Genomic DNA, 22,395 nt, shown 5'->3' with positions numbered 1-22,395 from the left:
ACTCCTAGCAATGCTATCTGTGTCTTTTCAGAGGCTAAAACTGAGATTTTGCCATTTCTGGTGTTAAAATAGTGGAATTAATTTACTGGAATTTGGCCCAGAGCTTGTAGCTGCTCTGTACTCCATTTAATGTTTGTTTCAATGGAAAAGCAAAAACTCAGTGCCCTTTAAAGCCTCTACTGAGCACACAGAAACGATGATAAAGTTGATTATTAAGGGATAAAACACTTGGCTGATGTGACAGACACACCACAGGCCCCCAGGAGAGCAGCAAAGTTTGGTACCTATAGCCACAGCTGTTTCCAGGGCATCTCCAGTGATCATCTTCACTGACACACCAGACTCAAAGAGGATTTGCACAGCTTCTCTCACCCCAGCCCTTGGGGGATCAATTATTCCCACCAGACCTAGAAATGTTAGTTTGCCAAGTTCTGGACCTGAAGCCAAAGCAAGTACTAGCAAAAGAGGGGAGAAAAAGAGAACAAGAGTAAATTGTTAATGATGTATTTCCGTGCTTTGAAAGGAATATTTAGAGAAGATATTAAATTGCCTGTTTCCCAGCAGAAAAAGTCATTAAAACCAGATCTTTAGTCATTACAATCAGATCTTGTATAGACACAAAAATTCAGTCCACTAAATAATAGTTTCTCCGAATGAGAGCATTTCTGTTTGACATGTTTCTCTTAGGATTTCTTTCTTTCTTTCTAATTTTAAGCTGTCTACCACGTCTTGCCTAAATGCAGATGGATTAAATCTGGACACTGTTATGTTAAACCAGACACTGTTAAACTCCTAAGTTAAACAACAGCATTCCTGCAAAAACTTACACTTTTTTAAAAGCCTAAAAATGTGACATGTAAATTCAGTTAAACCAGTGAAACTCCCACCATGTAAACACGCAGGCTCTGAACATTTTGTCTCTGTTCCTGGTGCACACCCGTTATCACTCAATCATTCTTAAATCACTCAAGGATATTTTGCCAGGGGTTCATGTCAGCGTTGCTTTGATGATGGAATCAAAAGCTGCAGCAGCTGCCTGAGTTAATCACTTCCCCTCAGAGCTGTAATTTACCATTGCCACGAGGGCAGATAATTTGGATATTGTAAATCAAGCGCTGCACAGGAGCTCCTAACCACAAGACACAGGGTGGGAGAATCTGTCCATTAACTGCACCATCCTCCAGATCCAGCTGCCAAGGCTTGTCCTCATCTCCTTACGAGCTGGAAATGGTGTCTGTGTCCCTGTGGGGAATCTGAGATGTTTCTGGAAGGATGTTGGTGGTGCTGAAGGAGGTGACACATGGAGAGAGCTCCTGTGGGCTGTGCACTGACAGGGGTCAGGAGATTGAGAGATTGGGGCCTAGCAGAGGATTGAACTGAGCTTCAAACAGAAATCTCAGTGCCCAAATCCATGTTTGGAGCTCCTTCCAAAGCGGCTTTTGTTGCTGTCCTCTCCAAAACCAAAAATTGGCAGAGCAGTGCTGGGCCCAGCACAAAGCCCTGCAGTGCAGCACCCAGAGCGTGTCCCAGACAATCACAGATCTCCAAGGAAGAGAAACAGTCCATTTCCAGGGCTTGTTTCCAGCTCCTTTCAAACTCACTAATCCAAACCCAGCACAAAAACCCAGATCAGCTAGCAGACCTAAGACATGGCCCTTGGCACTCTGACAAGACTTGGGAAGAGACCATGAGAGTGACGCTAAGAACTGAGGGCTTTAAGGTGAAACTTGAGACTTAGATTGGAAATTAGGAAAAATTCTTCCCTGGGAGGGTGGGCAGGCCCTGGCACAGGTGCCCAGAGCAGCTGTGGCTGCCCCTGGATCCTGGAATGTCCAAGGCCATGCTGGACAGGGCTTGGAGCAGCCTGGGACAGTGGAAAGTCCCTGCCCATGGCAGGGGTGGGATGAGATGAGCTTTAAAATCCCTTCTACCCAAACCATTCCATGATTTTGTGAGGACTGAGCCTCTGCCCATCCTAACCATAACAGAGCAGGAAAGTTTTAGGCAGGTAACCTGTGAGGAGCAGTAAGGACTGACCTCGAAGTCCTGAGGAGCCCATCCTCTTCTCCTCCTGCTGGTAGAGGGCTTTTTGCTGGGGCGTGAGTGACAGCGAGATGCCACCACTGTTGTACAGAGTGCAGTGCTGGATAACTTCTTCAAATGCTCCTTTCATAAAGTAAATATCTTCCTGATCCTTGAGAGCAGGGAGAGAATACACTTTATCCAAAAAAAGGAGCACATTTTTAATGAGTAAGTCTTTAGGTAGAAAAGATCCTGTTTCCTCTTTTACCTGTTTCAAGAGATGCCCAGGAGCATATATTATGGATAGGATGGGATATTTTTGCTCTGGCCATTTTTCATGTTCAGCCCTCAGAGACAGCACGGTGATGAAAAGATTGGTGAGTTTTTAAACCAGAGCATAATATCAGCCAAAATGAACTCAGTAACCCAGTAAGGGATAAAGGGCCAACCTTTTCTCCCAAACACCAGACCTATCTCTGAAAAGCTTTTATTTTCCTGCTTGAACCACTGCAAGAGAAGTATTTCCTCCTCCCATTTGAGCTAAAAATCCCCCCAAGCTGGGAATTTTGAGGTTTGTTCCGTTTTCTCCCGACATAGTTAACTCCTTAAAACATTATTTGCTGAGGAGATACCATTTCATGCCCATTGTTGAGGTGCACAATTAGAAACACGAAACCAGCCCCTGCCTCTGTTTGCTTTACCTGATTTTTCAGTGTGCATTTCACAGCCATCCACTTCTGCTCGGAGCTGAATGGAATTTCCTTCTTTCTTACATAAATGTCCTTTATGTCAGCCAATTCCATCTGAAGCAAGGTAAAACAAAAAGAGCACTGTGAGGCTGGGCACTGCCAAAACCTGGGTATATTTTCTGTATCATGAGGATTGACTGTAGGCTGTCAGATACCACAGAGCTCAAGAGAAAACACCAGGAGAGCAAAATTCATATTTCAAACCATTTTTTCCCTTTTGGTGTGCCTGATATGGGATAAATTAAACTGGAGTTTGAAGCTTGATTCCTGATAAAATTTTAAAGAATTAGGGAACTGCCCTGCCTTTTTGTGAGGTTTTGGGTCAAAGGAAGATCAAGTCCATTCCCTAAATCTATGGCTGAGGAGATTTCTGGGTTTCTTTTCTGGGTTATTTCCCAGCAACTGTACTTGAAAGAAGAAAGGAAATAGCAAATAACAGAATGGTCAGTTGTGAATGTGATTTTGAATTATTTCCTGATGAATTACACTCAAAAAGCAATTCACAACAAAACCTTTCAGTCCAAATCAATACATTCCTGCTCCAGCAGAGTGTGTGGGTGTATTTCCTGGGTGCCAGGTGAAGTGGGAGACACTGGAAGCTGCTTTTGATCACCTTTGTCCCCAGCTCCCACAGCCCAAAACATTAAAAATAGGAGAGACACCCTCGCTCATATTCTGCTATTGCTGGGCTTGAATTCCAGAGCAGGAGGAAGGTTTTAACTCAGCAAGTGGGGAAAGGAAATGCCATTGTTTAAAAAGAAAAAAAAATCGAAAAATCATTATTTCACTGCTAGAGTTAGGAACTTTAAAAGCAGGAGGTAAGATCAGATGTTTGCAGGGGCATCAGGGACCTCCTGTGCTTCACCTGAGGGCTGAGGCCACAGCCTGGGTGACACCTTGGGGTGTTTCACAGCTCTGCCCAGGAGTGTGGATGCAATATTCATAACAACATTTTGTTTTACGTAATCTTGACCAGGAAAAAGCACAAGCCAGCAGATGACCCAAAATGAGGGTGACCCTCTGCCATGCGATCTGGCCTGGCCTGTTCCTGCCCCTTTTTAACTCTTCTCTTCCTTCATTGGCACGTGCAGGAAATCTAAAAAAGGCTGCACCATCTGAGCCCAAAAGAAATGCACCACCCAGCCCAACTGCAGGATTAACCAAGCCAGCAATGATTGCTGCCAGCACAGGAGCTCAGGGAAAGTGTTGGCCCATGACCAAAGGATGGCTGGGAGAGGCAACATCTGTGACCTTGGGCAGAGGGGACAGGGGAGGACCAAAACCAGCCTGGGGCATTTAAAGCAGTCTCACTCTGCTGCCAGACCTCACAAATCCAGCTTTTTATTTTATTTATTTATTTGAATTGCAGGGAAATTTAAACTCTAAGGGTCTTACCTTCATTGCCAGGGCAATGAGAGCTCCTTCTGTGGGCTGTCCTATCACACTGTTTTTCCTGATAACAGCATTGTTGACTACACAGCCAGCCTGGGGAAAGGGACAGGTTTACATGAGCTGTTTTTGCCATTACTGAAGTCATGGCTTTTTCATCTCTTTCAATGAAATGGAAGAAGGGGAATGAAGGTTGGAAGATGGAAGGTTGGGGAATGAAAGGAGCCACATCTCAAAAGTTTTGGGAAAAACTCAGCAGCATCACCTGAGACCAGTTCTTGTGTTTTCTAAAGCCACTTAATGCACATAATGCACCAATATTTTGGTAAAATATTATGCTTTGGATAAATTAACATCAAGAAAACATAAGATACATCCAATGAGCTTTATAGATCATGAAAATGAAGGCTCAGTCTCTCCTACTATTGTTTCTAATGTGCAGTATGAATAAAACAGGACCTAGTCTCCATTTGAGATTGCAGCTCAAATCATTCCACCACCCAAACACTCCACTTCAGCCTACAGCTGAATGTTCAAAATTTTATGTAAAGCTGACACAAACCCCAGAGAACATCACAATAAATTGATAAACTGACTGCATAGCTGGCTAATGTCTAGAAACTCTGCACATTAAAAACCTGAACAGGGTAAAATGTATTGGTTTCTGCTCTGCCAGAATTGTATTTTTATCCAGAATATCATTGAGTCCTGAAGCTGATGGCTCTGGTCTCTCCCTGCATGCCTTATGATCACTGCCTTTCACTCCTAACTTCAGGAATTACATCACACCCAGTCTTTCCATGAGGATGTTTTAGCAAGCCAGTCCATTTTAGAGTTACAAAAGTGGTTTGGTTTTTTTTCCCCCAATAATTAGCCAAAGTTATTTGTGCAACTGAAAAGTGACTGTAACTAGGATAAGCTGGTTCATAATTTATACTTACCTCCACGAGTTTTCCAATGGAGATGTTGGAAAATTCTTTAAGGACCTCCTTGGATGGCAGAAGATAAACATTTCCTTCTCCATTGTAGCCCACCCCGCTGACCTGAGGGAGGGAGGGAGGGAGAGAGAGGTGGGAAATTTCCCCTTTGCCAGGCAGGACTGGGCTGCAGATGTCTGCAGGGGGCTGCACTCAACAAAATTCTCATTTTGAAGGGATGCAGGGGTTCTTCTTTTTCTCTCAAAGCAAGGCTTAAAGGAAAGGCTGCAGACAGTGACAATGTCACATTAAAATGGCTTTTTAGGGACAAAAGGAGTGAATTTGTCCTACAGGGAAATAGGACAAATTTAGGACAATTAGGACAAATGTTTGCTGTGATTCCAGAAGTCTCCTGCAGCTCAGGGGAGAGATGCAGACCTTTGGCAGCAGTGGCATCACTGGGTTTGTTCAAGCCCTGCCCTCTTGACTGTCTGTCTCTCCTCTGCCTCACATTTTGCATTTTCCCTCATTTTGCACAGAGAAATGAACCAGGCAGAGAACCAAGCTGCTCTTATAATAAATATTCCTGCAGGAGATGGACCAGCAAGGGTCAGTGTCACTGTTGAGGCAGGAACAGGAGTGAGGTGACACAGACTCCAGGTTTCTTCAGGAGCTTAAACTGAGTTCTATTGAAAACCTGTTCTTTTATAGAACATTCCAGTACAGGTGGACCTGATTGGTCATTTAATCAATACCCCATTTAACCACTGACTAATTAAGAAGACACCCTTTGATAAACATCTTATGAGAAAACAACTGCTCAAAACACCAGCTCTAAGATTGTTTTAATTCTTTCTCTCAGCCTTCTCAAAACTCCCCAGAACAATTCCTGGGAAAGTTTATCTGGCTTTCTCTCTCTGACCAGACTGTCACATCCACAGGTCAGTGGCAGGCTCCAGAATTTACAGTAACTGCAGGGAACAGCAGGTTATGCCAATCACAGAGTCACAGAATGACCAGGCTGGAAGAGACCTTCAAGATCACCCAGTCCAACCCAGCCCCAACACCTCAACTCAGCCCTGGCACCCAGTGCCACATCCAGGCTTTGTTAAACACACCCAGGGATGGGGACTGCACCACCTCCCCAGGCAGCCATTCCAGAACTTTATCATCCTTGCTGTGAGAAACTTTTCCCTGATATCCAACCTATATTTCCCTTGGCACAGCCTGAGGCTGTGTGCTCTGGTTGTGTCAGTGCTGCCTGGAGAAAGAGCCCAGCCCAGCTGAGCACAGGCACCTTTCAGGAGCTGTGAGAGTGATGAGGGCACCCCTGAGTCTCCTTTTCTCCAATGAACATTTCTGTGGGACCCGAGCAGTTCTGTCCCCTCAGCCCCACCTCTGCTTGTCCCCAGGGCTGCAAACCCTTCTCTTTACAGAACGTGACAGAAACTGCTGGGTTTGAGGCCAGCCAGCCTCCCTGCTTTGGGGCTGAGTGAACCAAAGGCAGATTGAGTGCTGCTGGATTCCAGCAGGAAAGGCTGGACCAGCTCCTCAGCCCCATCCCTACCTCAGCCTGGCAGCCGTCCGAGGTCACGAGCCGCGTCACCGTCATCTCGTTGGCAGTCAGCGTGCCCGTCTTATCTGAGCAGATGACATTGCAGCAACCTGGGGCAGGGATGGCTCTGGTCAGAACTGGGCAATAAACCCAGCAGGGAGATTGAGAGGGGGAGAACAAGTTTCACTTGTGGGGTTTGAACTGCACCAGTGAAGGCAGAAAAGATTGAGAAGTGGGTGAGGTTCCTAACAGGGAAGGGAAGGGAAGGATTTGAGTGCACACTGGGGCATTGTGAGCATCATTTGGGTGTGAGATGACCTGGAGAGGGTCACATTGTCTTGGTCAATGTTTTTGAGTTGTGATATCACACAACAGAAGAGCTGCTCTGTTCCAAAAGGACAGACCCAATTCCCACCCTGCCATTTAAGCCTTGCTTCTCTAAATCAGGAATAGCAGCCCTTCCCTGCCTCACCAAGGGACTGTGAGAGGAGATGGGTCAAAGACTGCCACAAAAAATACTCAAAGATCCACATCTAAGGGCATAATCTGCCCCTTTGCTCTGCTTTGTGCCAATCCCGGTCCAGCAAAGCACATTTTTCCAGAGCCCATTTACAAAATACCACAAGAGGGTGAATTAGCAGAGGCACCACTTTCCAGATAGTTTCTATTCCCAAGAAAGGGGGAAATTAATACAAAACAAGCATCAGGCTCCAGCTCCCTTCTGAGTGGGAATATCTTCCCTTGATCTGGATGTGATCACAGTGCTCAGGCACAAACCCCATGAGCACAGGGACCTCCTGGCAAAAGCCTGGAGAGAAAATAAAGCAGATTGGGCTGCAATTAAATGAAACATACTTTGGAAGGATTAGCAGAGAGCAAAGCTCTGACCTCCAATACCTCATTTTCAGCGACTGATAATTAAAGAAGGATTGTTTTTCTCCTTTTCAGAAGTTTCCCAGACAGTTTTAGCTGTGCCTTCTCTGCACCTGCAGTTCTGCCTCTGTGGGCGCAGCCCTAGCAGAACAAATTCCCTCAGGAGGGAAAAGCCCTTTCAGATGTCCTGTGTCAGGGCAGAGACAATAAAATCAGGGTGATAAGATTCCTTAACTGCAGAACAAACAAGGGCAGTTCAACAATAGCAGTGTTTCCTTAGAGGACAGGTTTCAGGTGCAGGACGTGGCCGTGCAGCAGATTTTGGGAACTGCACGGACCAGCCTTGGTGTTAATTGTGCATTTAATGAGTGGTGCTAAAGAGACACCGTGTCTCCTCCTCCATAGCCCTGCCACCCTGACCCAGGGCAGAGCAGAAAGCCTGGAGTACAGCCACCTGGGAGTGAGGGGCAAATTAAAGATAGGGGGAGGTGGAAGAACAACTCCATCCCGGTGTGTTGTGCCCTGCTGCTGTGAGGATGTGCTGGACACCTCCTCAAGTCCCCTCTGTCCCCCTCTCCATGACTCTTTGGATATCAGAGACATGGCCACCCAGCCTGCAGAACAAAAAATGGCTTTGTTTCTGCTGTCAGGAAGGGGCTGGGGAGGTTTTTTTAGCCAGACACTGAAGAAGTGGATGGGATGGATCTGCAGGAGGATCCCACAGTGTGGAGAGGAAGGAGAAACAAAGATTTTAACCCAATGTGTGCCTGCTCCCCGTGGGCTGGCTTGCACCATTCCAAGCATGTGCCTGTGTTCATACCACCAAACTAAGGGAGAAGGGTGAGAAACACAGGGGAGAAAATGGATTTCATTCTGAGTGGGTTGCTCTGTCCCAGTAAGCCTATTCCAAATTTATTTTTCTGGATCAGCCCGTGGCTGTCCAGCTCAGATTTTGGAGCCTGGCAGGTGACCAAGCCCTGTGGCCCCTCTGCAGCCTTACCTAAGGTTTCTACTATGGGCAGCTTCTTCACAATCACCTTTTTCTTGGCCATGCGCAGCACTCCCAGCACCAGGGTGACAGTGACCACGATGGGCAGCCCCTCAGGGATGGCAGCCACGGCCAGGCTGGGGACAGCAGAGACACAACAGCCTCAACACGGGGGCCAAACCACAGTACTGACCCAAAGGTGCCAAAGGGACATCCCCAGGGCTGAGTTTTCCTAAGGGGATAACCCCTGGGACTCCTGGCACACTGTACATACAAAAGCAGCATATTTATCCAGCCCTTCAAGCTTTTCCTGGATGATTTTGACACAGCAGTTATTTTTCTTCTTCACATTGCCAAAGAGCAGCAATTTCTGGCTAAGCAGGGATGTATAGGCTGGATTTAATTTCATTTATTTTCCTTTCTGAGGATGGGAATTGAATATTCCTTGGCATCAGGGCTCAGACGTTAGCCACTGGCTCCTGGCCATGTGCAGCCCCTCACCTGCTCCCTTACCCCATGATGTGGGGGACAGAACCAGCTCCCCAAATGTCCCCACCATCAAAACCTGCAACACCTGATATGCTGGAAGAATCCAGCCCCAGTCTGTATATTGGATATTAGATATTCCCTGGGAAACTCTGAATGCTTCTAGGCATGTGCAAAATGTGATCCAGGACACCTTATAAAACCATCATCTGCCCTCCAGAACTCAGGATTAACCACTTCCCTTGCCCTGAATCAGTTTGGCTTCTCTCTTGTCTCCTCACCCAGGGTTTTTTTTTTCTGTCTATAGAACACTTTATTTAAGAATTGATTTTAGAACCATGACAACGCCAAGTTAACAGGTTTTATGGACACTGCTGATAACACATTTTTATTGTGTTTGATTAAGAAGCTGTGCATGCTTCTTTATGCTGTATGAGGTGTGTGCTCCTTTTTTAGATGTAAATCCAGTAGGAGCAGCAAAGAGCAATATTTGCTGTTGGTACACTCCCACTGAATTCATAGCACAGATAGGGAAGGGCATTCACAGCAGGATGAGGTAGAGATGCCAGTGAAGATTTTTGAGATAGCAGTTTACAAAATTAAACAAACCCTCAAGCTTGGTTCTCTTTTTCTCCACTCTCTTTAAACCTCACATTAATTTTGCAGTGCATGAGAAATACATATTTATGGAAGGTTTTACTTAAGTTCTCTTATGTGAAAAGTCCATTGTTTTGAACAGGGAATTCCTTGGGATGTTTCATTAGATATGAAAGAGAAAAGGGCCCTCCAGTCCTCACCTGACTCCAATGGTGAACATGCTGAGGAGATGCTTCCCTTGCAGCCAGCCAATGAGCATTATCAAACCTGGGGGAGTGGGAAAAGGATCTGATTAGAAACAGAATTTAAAAAAGCCCTAACCTGTTTTAGCTGATGTTGTGGAACTAAAACCCAATGAGGCACCCAAATCTCTCCTTCAATGCTGTCTCTGCTGGAACCCCCAAAGTCCAGGTAAGTCCAGGCGAGCCAGACCCATCAGTGCTTTTGGGAGAGCACAGAGGGATCCCACACCACCCATGCAAGTGTGAGCCCTGCATCCCACTCACCAATTATCCCAAAGGAGAACAGGGTCAGCTGCTTCCCCAGCCTGTCCATGCTCTTCTGCAGAGGTGTCTTGGGAGTCTGGAGGAGTTAGACATGACTGGTTTTTCTTTGGTTGTTGTGTGGGATCAGGAGATGATGGTTAGCTCAGAACAAGGGACCCCACAGTCCTGGTTTCAATCCATGGTCCCTTGTGCTTTTCCCACCCTCCACCCTCCAAGGGCAGAGCCTGTCCTGTCCTTCTCTGTCACTTGGTGTCCCTCACTCACATGGGTATTTTGTGGCAGAAGCAGAACTGAGCCCAGTGCATTGGCTCCTCTGACTGCTCCTGCTCACAAACTCTCACCCAGGACATCCAGAATTTCCCCAGCCAGGGACTGTGTTACCTCCTCAGCCTGCATCATCTTGAACACCTCGCCAAACTGGGAATTCTCACCCGTGCCAATAACCACGCCCTGAAAAAAGGGAAAAAGAGAGATGGAAGTGGAAAAACCTAGAGAATCCCAGATGGTTTGGGATGGAAGGGATCTCTAGCCCATCTTGTTCCAGCCCCTGCCATGGTAGGGACACCTGCCACTGTCCCAGGCTGCTCCCAGCCCTGTCCAGCCTGGCCTTGGGCACTCCCAGGGATCCAGGGGTAGCCACAGCTGCTCAGTGCCAGGGTCTCCCCACCCTCACAGGGAACAATTCCTTCCCAATATCCAACCTAACCCACCCTCTTTCATTCACCATTTCCTGTCTCTCCATGCCCACACCAAAAGAATCTGCAATTAATGCCCAGGAAAAGATCAGTGGTGTCAGGACTCACTTTGCCCTTCCCGTACCGCACCAGGGTCCCCATGAAAACCACATTGCTCAGCGTGGTGATGTCCCCAGCTTCCAGCAGCACACCCTCAGTCTTGTTGCAGGGCTCAGCTTCTCCAGTAAAACTGGATTCGTCCACCAGCAGATCTGTAACCTAATTCAAAATGTGCATTTCTGGCACTGTTAAGACAAGGGCTTTGCCAGGCAGGCTGGTTTCCAGCTGAATTTACCTCGATGAGCCTGAGGTCTGCAGGAACCCTGTCACCCACAGACAGGTAGATGACATCTCCAGGCACCAGCTCTCGTGCTAGAAGGTGCTGCAGTTTTCCTTCCCTTAGGCTACACGAGGCAAATGGAAAAAAAAAAAAAGAAGAAAGGGAAGCAGGCTGTGAAGGTTTTATTCCTTCTGCAGGCTTAGGAATGTGGCTGGCAACAAAGCAAGAAGCCTTGCCCCAAAGAGCTTCCAATGTAAATAAGAACAGAAAATCTTCATAGCAATGAGCAGAGGATTATGTTCAGCTTGGGCTTGGTTTTAATTCGCAAATAGATGGGCAGGTTATGGATGATTTACATTTCAGAAGTGACTTGAACATTATTTATACAGTAGAGGAGCAATGAGAAGTTGTGCTTTCATGCTTTAAATAATGAATTGCAGGTTCTTGAACCTAAAAAAGAAGCGTTTTAAAGCTAGAATTACCCCTGGCATTCCACTGTTGCATTCAAAGTGGAGCCTTCCAGGCAGTTGGATGCTTCTGGTGTCATATCATAAATAAATAAAGAGCCAACAGTGGGGTTTGTAAGCTCCAGGGTGAACTTTGGACCAGAGGAAAACCCCACACCTCTTTGGCAGGGCAAGGCTTCCCTGAGCCTCACAACGTTTTCCTGTTCGCTGTGACAAAACTGATTTGCAAAGACATAAATAAGGAAAATGTTTCCTGTGATTTCCAGCACAGATAACAAACATCAAAGCCGTGGGGAAAGCGGTGTCTGATCCACCCTGCAGCTGCTCCGTGGGCTGTGACCTGGCTGTGCCTGTGCCTGACACGTGTGTGCTGCACCAGGCAGGACAGGAACCCCATCCCACCTGCACCTGCACTCAGGTGCTGCTTGGTGCCCAGCTCTTGTGGGGAAAAACTACCCTAAAGCAAAAAAAATATATCCACAGGTGAGGTTTTTCCTGCCTGGGGAGACAGGATGCTGCAGGGATGTGGAGCAGGATTTTTCTGGGACCCTCCTGCCTTAGCATTTATTCAATTCCACAGGGTGCCTACTCCTTATTTCTCATTTTCCCCTAAATAGTTAAACAAACATTCTAATAATTTCTGATCAATACTGATTATTTCATCCCCGACCTGGAGCTGCACCCACTGACAGTGCCACCCCTCCAGAAACCAGCTTCTCACTGTGTGCACCACAGCCTGGAATAACTCTCTTCTCCCTTTGGTGCTGCCCTCTCAGCCCCCTCCCTGCTGCAGCCCTGTCTCACCAGTTGCACTCGGGGGGCACCAGCTTGTTGAGCTCTTCCAGAGACTTCTCCGAGCGATATTCCTTGGAGAGGAGAAGGAGAGGAGAGCCAAGTTACAGCAGAGGGCTCTGTGCTGCTGGCCATGGCCACTGCAGAGCTCTGCACAACCCACCTGGATGAAGGCCACGGTGACCACGATGAGCACGGCCTGGGAACAGAGGGTGTTACAGGTGTGGGCACAGGGACACGGTGGGGACAGGACAGGGGCCACCACCGTGGGGACAAAGGACAGGGGCCACCCACTGTGGGGGTCAGGCATAGGTGATACCCACCATGGGGACAAGGAGAGGGGCCACCATCACGGGGACAAAGGACAGGTGTCACATAGGTGATGGGGCCACCACTATGGGGATAAAGGACAGGTGACACTGTGGGGATGCAGGACAGGGGCCACCCATCATGGGCATAAAGGACAGGTGTCACACACCAAGGTGATATAGGACAGGTGACACCCACTATGGGGGACAAAGGACAGGTGACACCCACCGTGGTGATGGGGACAGGTGACATGTACCATGGTGATGGGGGACAGGTGACACCCACTGTGGTGATGGGGGACAGGTGACATGTACCATGGTGATGGGGATCAGGTGACACCCACTGTGGTGATGGGGGACAGGTGACACCCACTGTGGTGATGGGGGACAGGTGACATGTACCATGGTGATGGGGGACAGGTGACATGTACCATGGTGATGGGGGACAGGTGACACCCACTGTGGTGATGGGGACAGGTGACACGTACCATGGTGATGGGGGACAGGTGACACCCACTGTGGTGATGGGGACAGGTGACACGTACCATGGTGATGGGGGACAGGTGACACCCACTGTGGTGATGGGGACAGGTGACACGTACCATGGTGATGCTGGCAGCGTCCTCGTACTCCTTGGTGATGACACTCACTAGAGCTGAGGCCAGCAGCAGGAGGATGAGGGGGTTTTTGAACTGAGAACACAAGGGAAATATGGAAGGAGAGGGGCTGAAGATGAGATGGCTGCAGACCCAGCAGGAGGAGTTCTGCAGGAAGGGTCCCTCAGGAAGGGAAGGGTTCCTTAGGAAGGGACCCAGCAGGAAGGGTCCCTGGGTGGTTTTGCTGCAGGAAGGGTCCCTGGGTGGTTCTGCTGCAGGACCCTCCTTGCATCGTGGTCAGGTTCTGCAGTTCCTGCCCCACAGGGGATTGGTGGCCTTGGGGACCAGCAGGATGAAGTCTGCTGCAGTCTCCAGCTGTGCCAAGGGAAATTCAGGTTGGATGTTAGGGAAAAGTTTCTCACAGACAGGGTGATAAAGTTCTGGGATGGCAGCCTGGGGAGGTGGTGCAGTCCCCATCCCTGGGTGTGTTTAACAAAGCCTGGATGTGGCACTGGGTGCCAGGGTTTGGTTGAGCTGTTGGGGCTGGGTTGGACTGGGTGATCTTGAAGGTCTCTTCCAACCTGGTCATTCTGGGAAGTTCACACCAAACACCTGAATCCCCCCCACTTTTCCCCTTTTTGCACAGGCACTGCTCCCCTTTGCAGACACAGAGCTGATTCCAAAAGCTTCTTAGATGCACAATAAGGACAAACAAACCTTTACTGTCTTTTTAGAATCTGAAACCATAAATCCTCTTTCTTCTTCTTTTTCATTTTTTTCCTTTAATTAATCTGCTCAAATCTTCACTGCACCAAGGGCTATGGGAGTCAGGTGCTCACTTGTTTCACTTCTAAACAGAAATTTTGAGGCCCCTTTTCCTACCTGAGAAAATTACAGCCCTGTTAAACTGATGTGGGAATTGATGGAAAGGAATTAAATGGATAAAGATAAACCTGCCTGCTTTGTGCAACAGATGTGTGGTGATGCTGAGCAGGAAAGCCAGGGTTTAAATTTATTCCTGGGTGGCTCCAAAGGTGAAAGTCCCTCCATTTCTCTTTAGAAAACCAAGGCAAAGGGGATGTTTACAAAAATAGCAGCTGGAAAAAGCCACAGCAAGGGGCTGCTGGGTGTGAATGGTGCAGGACCAGAGGCACCAAAAGATTGCAGGAGGATCAGAGATGGACCAACAAATCCCTTTGGTGTCCCTGTAGGAGAAACTGGTTCTTAAGGCTGAGCAGAAAAAAAAAAAAAATCTCACTTTTTATCAGGAATAAGATAATCCTTGGAGAGATTTAGTGATCCTTACCAAAAGTTTAAAGAATATCAATCATATTAAAAAAAAGGGATAAACCATGAAATAAAAAGGAAGTCTTTCAAAGCAACTCAAATCCTTGTGATTCAGCTAAGCAAGATCAGTCAAATCACTGGCTGGAAATGAAAAATAAAAACAAACAACCAATCAAACAAAAGGCCCTTCTTGTCTGCTCTCAAAGAGAGGTGAAAGACGTATTAAATACTGATGAGAAATAGATAATAAAAGGAAAACCCAAGGATAACTCAGCTGGGGAAAGAGAAGATAACAAATCTCACTTTCTGCCTGGCTTTTGGGGCTGCTGGTGTGAAGTTGTGGATGTCAACAGCACATGGCACCATTTCTGAATGTACCTGTCACTGGTGTGTCACTGACAGAGACCCTGAGGCCTCAGGGTTTGGCTTTTCTATTTCTCACGCTCTGTGCTGCTTTAGTGTGTGGGGCTGGGTTCACATCAGGGCATGGTGAGCTCTGTGCACAGAGCAGGGAGACAAAACAATTCCTGCTCCAGCTGGGCACCAAGGACAAATGATCCAAATCTCAGCCCAGGAGCACAAACCCCGTGGGCTGGAGAGAGAAAAACAAGGGTGGGACTGCCTGGGCTAAAGCTGGGCTGGGACAATGAACTGCAAGGTGCAAATGGAGCAGAGCTGATCCCAGGGAGAGACCCCGGGAGCGCTCGTGCATTTTGGGGCCATTTTGGGTCACCTTGGGTTCATTTTGGGGCCATTTTGGTTCACCTTGGGTTCATTTTGGGGCCATTCCGGTTCACCTTGGGCTCATTTTGGGACCATTCTGGTTCACCTTGGGCTCATTTTGGGACCATTCTGGTTCACCTTGGGTTCATTTTGGGACCATTCTGGTTCACCTTGGGTTCATTTTGGGACCATTCTGGTTCACCTTGGGTTCATTTTGGGACCATTCTGGTTCACCTTGGGCTCATTTTGGGACCATTCCGGTTCACCTTGGGTTCATTTTGGGACCATTCCGGTTCACCTTGGGTTCTTTTTGGGAATAAATATGCTCCAGCAATCTGATCTACAGTTTGATTTGTGGGCTGTGTGGGGATAAAAAGATCCATTTCTGTTTGCAGATCTTATCTGCACCCTCAGGGAGCTGCAGGAGCCTCACAGTGGCTTTTCCCAGGAGAAGGAGCAGTTCCTGTGCCCAGGGCACAGCCTGTTCCAAGGCTCAGCCTCTGGAAGTAGAAACCCTGAATATTTCAATGCAGGCACACGCTCAGCAAAACCCAGCCAGGTTTTGTTTCTGCCAAGAAATGAGGATCTGTGCAGAAAATCCTCACCTGGTCCAGATATTTCTTCCATATTGGCTCAGTGTTCTCTACTGAAAATTCATTCCAGCCGTGTTTTGACCGGCGCTGGAGCACGGAAAGCTCAGAGAGTCCAGTCTGTAAATCAACCTAGAGGGGGAAAAACCCAACCCCAACATTTCATATCATAGCTACAGAAAACTTATTCTGTCAAATTTATATTAAACCCCTATTAGCAGACTAGCTTCATGGCTCAGTCCCACATGAAATAAAGAAATCTGCCTGTTGTTTTTCTGTTTAAATATGTGTTTTTGTTAAACTATAAAATTTTACCATCAACCACCACAGAAATCCATGAAATAAGCACAAGTTAATTAAAAAAAAACAAGTATATTCCCAAAAGGGAGAAATTGTATCATAGATGATAGATTAGAAATGTAAAATAGTAAAAGAAAGAAGGATTTTCTGGTTGCACTGTGTATTTAAAAAGAAAATAAAATAAATACACCCTGACAAAACTCAAAGGGAACAAAATGAGAAGGGGTAAAATCTATTCTGCCTGGATTTTAAAAATACTGAGGTCAGAAACAAAAATATAGCCAAGCAGTAAAGCTTTCCCTGGTGGTGGGACCCTCAGAGGAAAAAAAGGCAGAGGCATTGGGCACTCCAGGAGTCTGCAGGGCAATTAAAGGCTGATTTTGCAGCTCGGGCCCTTCCCACAGGCAGATCCCACATTCCCAAGGGCAAATCCTTACGTTTAGAGCTCTTGCCAGTTCCTCCTTGTGGCATTTACAGGCGTCCTTGGGGGGCAGGACTGCCACCTCCTGCTCCTGCTGGATGATTTTCAGCTCACACTCCTCCCGGGGCTGAGCAAGCACAGCAAAGAAATCGTCAGGTGAGAGCAGTGTTAATTAAACCTTCCCAGCACCTACCTCCTTCCTTCATCCCCTTCCCTTCCCTCCCCTTGCCAGCTGGGCTCCTTCAGTCACTACAACACCTCCCAAATCTCAGAGCTTTAATACCAGCCCTAATTAATCCTGAGCACAGGCTTAAAGGCAGAGGCAGGTTCTTGTGGGGGGAGAGAGGCTGTGAGGAGCTGGGGAGCCACAAGAGAAGCTCCTGGTGCTGGTCAGGAAAGGTCTGTGCTCTTTGAAGTGCCCTGCCCAGAGCAGCTCTGTCCCTTGCCAGTGTCTCACAGCCCAGACTCGACACTCAGAGCAAGGCAAGCACCTTTCCCCTCGTGAAAACACAATAAATGAACTGAAAATGGGAGCTAGAAAGGTGAGAAGGAGAAGCACAATCTCCCCTCCTGTGTCCAGGGCTGTTTTGCTCCACCACTGACTCTGCAGCTCCTCCAAGCAGGGTAAACCCTTCCTGCCCCTCCAGGCAGCCCAAACCCTCAGCATCCCAACCTCTCCCTTTCAATCCCTCAATTTCCTTCTCCACAATGCACTCCCAGAGCAGCAGCATCCCCAGAATCTCTGCCAGGCCCTCGATGAGGGCACTGTGATCAGGCTGAGCACAGAGAGGGAGCAATCTCCTCATTCCCAAGGGACAGGAGCTCCATTCCCTTCTCCCTTCATCCATAAAGCACAAGAGTGTGTGCTCATGAAGGAAGGAACCCCCAGAGAGCAGGGCAGGCTTTGGGCAGCAGCTCCCAGCTCCCTGGAATGTTTGCTGTGGGATGCACTCGGGTCTGGCTCACCCTCCTGCAGGGGGATTTGGGGACTCAGCCCTCCCTTGAATATTCAGGAGCTTTCTAGGAACATCCAGGGCTTTGCAATCTAAAGCCTGGGATAAATGCAGAAAATGAAAAATGCAGAAAGTCAGAAATGCAGAAAGTCAAAAATGCAGAAAATCAAAAATGCAGAAAATCAAAAATGCAGAAAATGTCCTTGGCTGTTTTCTCATGGAGTTGGTTTCAGCACTGGGAACATCTCCAAGCCCTGCTCCTGGACCAGGCTTTAGCCATACCCCTCTGTTGCAGCCCCTTTTTAGGGCCATTTCCTGACATTTCCCTCAAGCTGGTGACCCCATTTTGCCCAGAGAAGCTGCAGCACTGCTCCCCTTTTTGAGCCACCCTAGCACTGCACATCACCCTGACTTCCACATCTCCTTAAGAGACCTCTTGAGAAGGGACACAAATGCACAATAAGGACAAATGTTTAAAACTCATTATCTATACCCCTTCCATGTTTAAAACTCATGATTTATATCCCCGTTTGGGTGTCCTGGTTGTACAAATCCATCAGTTCCCCGTGACTTTGTTGACATCCAGACCCTGAAATCCCAAGAGCCACTTATGGAGATGGAAAGGTTTGGTGGGAAGGAAACACAAGGCTGCCATGGATAAACACATCCTGGAATTCACTGTCAGCCTGATTAATGTGGCTCCTCTGTGCTGCAGTGACACACACAGGTATCAAGGTACAGCTCTGCCTTGGAGGAGTTTAAATTTTAATGAAAGCAGCTGGAGGGCAGGAAGAGACCTGGACATGAAGATAACATGCCTGCAGTCCCCAGGGGAAGCAGGGCCCAGCTCTATCAGCAATATTTACCTTCAAAAAGGTGTGGAGGATATAAATGCCAAAGGCTCTGGATGGGTCTGAGCCCTCTGGGGTTTCTCCAGAGCAGCAGCTCCCTGCTCCTGGCAGCCAGGGGCTGTTGTGACAGGAACAGCTTCATTGGGATGAGTTCTCCCAATAAAGGCCTCTCCCTCATGAGCATGGCACAGCTTTCCCCACCAGAACAGCCCCTGAAATGCATCAGAGGGGCCCCATCTCCCTCCTCATCCTCTGCTCGTGCTGCCTCTGCAGAGCCCCTGTGCCCCAATCCCATCCCACTCTGTGGATGTGGGGCACCAGGCAGTGTCCTGTGCAAATCCCTTCCCAAACAAACCTCTCCTGGAGCCTTGCTGGCTCTGTATTTACACTGCAAATGTGGCTTATCCACAATATCCATTTACTTTTATAACCTTTATCCTTTATGCACAAGAGCACGGACTCCACACAGCAGGGCAGGGAGAAATAACTAAAGGGGAATTATCAGTTTATCTATTGCTTTGCAGGATCAGGAGACACTGGAGGCTGTAAAGAGCAGCTGGTGTGGCTGGGAGCCACCTTGGAGGTACCTGAGCATCCCTCATCCCAAAACAATCCATCAATTGTGCCACTGAGCAGCCCATGTGGAAGAAAGAGAGCATGGGGCTTTCTGCAGAGCACACAGCCCTTTTTGTGTTCTCTGGCAAACAGCCCAAAATATCAGTTCTTGGGATTTTCCCCCACCTCTGCCTCTGCTGAGCCTTTGCATATTCTTTTCCCTGTCTTAGGTTACTTTGGAGCAGCTAGAGGACTGCAATCCAGAGTGGGCTGGGTTATTTGGTCTTCATGAAGCCCTTCCAAACATTAAAATTAATCCCTGCCAAAAATACAATAAATTAATCAAACCATTCTCTCCAAAGCCTTTTACATTTCTTCTTTTTGAGGGGACATGGCAGGCAAAAAGACCCCTGGGTTCAGGCAGAATGCAGGATCCAGCCCAGAGCAACCCTCAGCCCTGCAGGTGAGGAGCTGCCTTGCTGGGCATTCCTCTCCAAGCTCCCAGCCCTTTCCCACCCCCACCACCACGATTTCTGCACCTCCCACACAAATTCCCACTCCCCTGTTGCACGTCTGCCAAGAGAATTCCAATGTTTTTTACATGAAACAAAGACCTGGTCCCCCTGCTTGCAGATACAAACCTCAAAATGGTGCCTTTGATTGTGCAAAAGGCCCCAGGTTTTGCAGTAAAGCTGATTTGAAGCACCCAGCTGCAGCCCCTTGAGTGTCCTGCCCTGGGCTGTGCCCCCTGGGGGTGCCCTGGTATGTGGGCAGAGGGAAAGGGGATGTAAAGAAGCAGTGCCCAGGCTTTTCTCCCACTTTCACACACCCTGGGGTGCTCAGAAGGAAAAATCTTGGACTGTTCTTCAGATTTCTGCAGGAAACAATTCTCCTCAAATGGAAATCAGCCCCACAAGAATTCCCCTGGTTCTGAATGGGGCACTGCAGGAAAGGGTTAAACCATGCCCAGGGCTGGGTGTGTACTCTGCTGTGCCAGGGGAGTGCCCTGCCATCTCCAGGCAGCACCATGGCCACAGGTGAGCTGGCCAGCACCCCACAGTGACAGCTCTGGGGCTTCCCTTCACAGGAAATGTTGGTGAAGGCATTTCCTCACAAACTCTTGGGCATTTCCCCTGCCTGGAGTGCCATCAGATCACCTGCAGTCACACCTTTATGGCCCAGCACAGGGCTTTGACCAGAATATTTATAAGATTGAAAGTGCACTGCAACTGTTTTCAAGTGAAGAAGCAAAATGCCATCAAGTAGGGGGAAAATGAGTCATTTACCAGCCTAAATCATACTCTGAGAATAAGTTCTTGATTTACCAAGTTCTTATTTTCATTTTACACTGCTGGCTACCTCCTATCCCATGGCAAAGCTCTCCTCACCTCCCTCTCCTGTTACAGACAGAGCACTCTCTGCAAGGACCAGAGCTAAAATTCAAGAGGGGTTTAGATTTGGAAGCAAATAGATGTCACTATTTATTTTGGCACAGCATAAATGGTGCAGCCAAAGAACAAGCCCAGCCTAATTGCCAGTGGCCTCCTGCCCACGTGCAATCAGAAATCTCAGCTTCCCACCAAGCCAGGTCACAGGGACTTTCTGTAACCTCATCAAGATCTTCCTTTCCTGGGGTTTTGAGCTCTGGGTGAGCAGTGCAGAGCAGCATCACCCCATGCACTGCACAGGCTGAGAGTTCAAGGTCTCATTTTCTTCTCCCTGTGACACTGACCCACCCCACACTGCACAGACAAGCCTCAGAGAGGGGATTAGCTGAAATGATAGCTGGGAAAGGCTTCAGTCAGTCAGGAAAAGCTCATGAATCTCTCCAAGTGTGTGGTTGGAACTCAGTGGATAGGAGTAAGGGCTAAGCCCACGTGCTGAAGGAATTAGACAAATGGGGTTCACGTGGCAGAGCACCCAACCCATCTGGAATGTGCCAGAAAAACTGGGGCTTGAGCCATGGGAACCTCGTGCCGAGCAAATAATCAGGTCATCCCAGACTGGAAGATTTTGTGGTGGAAAACCAAGTGGAACAGCAAATATATCACCCAAACCACCACTGGGCACTCCATCTGCACTGAGGACAGGGAGGGCACAGCAGTGCAGCATCTTTCAGGAAAGGAAAGCAGTATTTCCCAGTGGACTCTGCAGGTCTGAGCCAGAACTCTCCCTGGTCACTGGCTACCAGCCCTGACTGCAGGAACAGCACAGAAGGGTGCAGGAACATCCCGAGGGTCACAGCCCCAGGGTCACATCCTGAGGGTCACAGCCCCAGGGTCACATCCCGAGGGTCACAGCCCCAGGGTCACAGCCCGAGGGTCACATCCCAAGGGTCACAGCCCCAGGGTCACAGCCCGAGGGTCACATCCCAAGGGTCACAGCCCCAGGGTCACAGCCCCAGGGTCACATCCCAAGGGTCACATCCCGAGGGTTACATCCCAAGGGTCACATCCCGAGGGTCACATCCCGAGGGTCACATCCCAAGGGTCACATCCCAGGGTCACAGCCCGAGGGTCACAGCCCCAGGGTCACATCCCAAGGGTCACATCCCAAGGGTCACATCCCGAGGGTCACATCCCAAGGGTCACAGCCCCAGGGTCACATCCCCAGGGTCACACCCCAAGGGTCACAGCCCGAGGGTCACAGCCCCAGGGTCACAGCCCAAGGGTCACAGCCCGAGGGTCACACCCCAAGGGTCACAGCTCCTCTGCCAGTGACCAGCACTGGTGGCAGGGTACCCTGGGGACAGGGCAGCCCTGCTCTCCATTTCCTCTGTTGTGCCCCCACTCCCACGGCAGTCCAGGGCTCTCCCACTCTCTTCTTTAGTTTGGAAGCTCCTCAGAGCAGGGAACAAAGCTCCTGGGCAGGATTCGGGCCTCAGCTCTTGGATTACTGCATAGAAACACGGCTCCCCATGGCTCTGACCCTGGCAAACAGCATCCACCTCGTCCCCTGCCGCGGGAGCCGCTGGGCTCGCACGGAGCGGGGACAGCGCAGCCCCAGCGATCCCGAGTTACCGGCGGGACAGAGCCGGCGAAGCGCTCAGAGCGAACCCCAACCGCACAAACTATTCCAGCAGGTCCAGGCAAGAGGCACGGGCCATCCTCACCTCCTCTTCCGGCTCGCCGCTCCCCAGGGGCTGATATTTCTGCACGAAGCGGAGGAGCGACCTTTTCTGGAAGAATTTGGTGATGCTCCCTTGGCCCATCTTGGCCGCGCCGCGCTGCGGAGCGCCCCGGGGCCAGCGGGGTGGCACCACCGGGACCAGCGGCTTGGGACCACCGCGATCAGCAGGTTGGGACAGCGGCAGGGCTGGCTCCGTCTCCCCGGCAGCTCGGGGTTACCTGCAGGGAGAGAGAGGCACCTGGAGCTGCCGCCAAGTCACGCCTTCCCTCGGCCGCCGGAGCCGCAGGGAGGTGCGCGCCCTGCGAGCTGCTCCCATAAAAGCCGGCC

General features: G+C 49.1%; 1 protein-coding gene across 1 annotated transcript in view; it reads right to left on the bottom strand.

Moving 5' to 3' along the window:
• Positions 1-22,395, bottom strand: part of ATP2C2 (ATPase secretory pathway Ca2+ transporting 2) — a 27,472-nt gene extending 5,077 nt beyond the window's left edge. Inside the window, exons 1-18 of the mRNA XM_059857453.1 lie at positions 22,052-22,395; positions 16,597-16,707; positions 15,875-15,991; positions 13,266-13,355; positions 12,519-12,554; positions 12,368-12,429; positions 11,112-11,220; positions 10,886-11,035; positions 10,464-10,532; positions 10,083-10,158; positions 9,777-9,843; positions 8,506-8,630; positions 6,645-6,742; positions 5,102-5,203; positions 4,167-4,256; positions 2,724-2,825; positions 2,038-2,194; positions 285-455 (exon numbers count right to left, since the gene is read on the bottom strand). Coding sequence (XP_059713436.1) covers positions 285-455; positions 2,038-2,194; positions 2,724-2,825; positions 4,167-4,256; positions 5,102-5,203; positions 6,645-6,742; positions 8,506-8,630; positions 9,777-9,843; positions 10,083-10,158; positions 10,464-10,532; positions 10,886-11,035; positions 11,112-11,220; positions 12,368-12,429; positions 12,519-12,554; positions 13,266-13,355; positions 15,875-15,991; positions 16,597-16,707; positions 22,052-22,150 — 1,831 coding nt within the window. The 5' untranslated portion in view covers positions 22,151-22,395. The remainder of the gene's footprint in view (positions 1-284; positions 456-2,037; positions 2,195-2,723; positions 2,826-4,166; positions 4,257-5,101; positions 5,204-6,644; positions 6,743-8,505; positions 8,631-9,776; positions 9,844-10,082; positions 10,159-10,463; positions 10,533-10,885; positions 11,036-11,111; positions 11,221-12,367; positions 12,430-12,518; positions 12,555-13,265; positions 13,356-15,874; positions 15,992-16,596; positions 16,708-22,051) is intronic.

This window comes from Haemorhous mexicanus, chromosome 12 (assembly GCF_027477595.1).
Source record: "Haemorhous mexicanus isolate bHaeMex1 chromosome 12, bHaeMex1.pri, whole genome shotgun sequence".
Taxonomy (NCBI): Eukaryota; Metazoa; Chordata; class Aves; order Passeriformes; family Fringillidae; genus Haemorhous; species Haemorhous mexicanus.
Note: the sequence above shows the minus strand (reverse complement) of the source record. Positions and strands in the feature narration are given on the sequence as shown.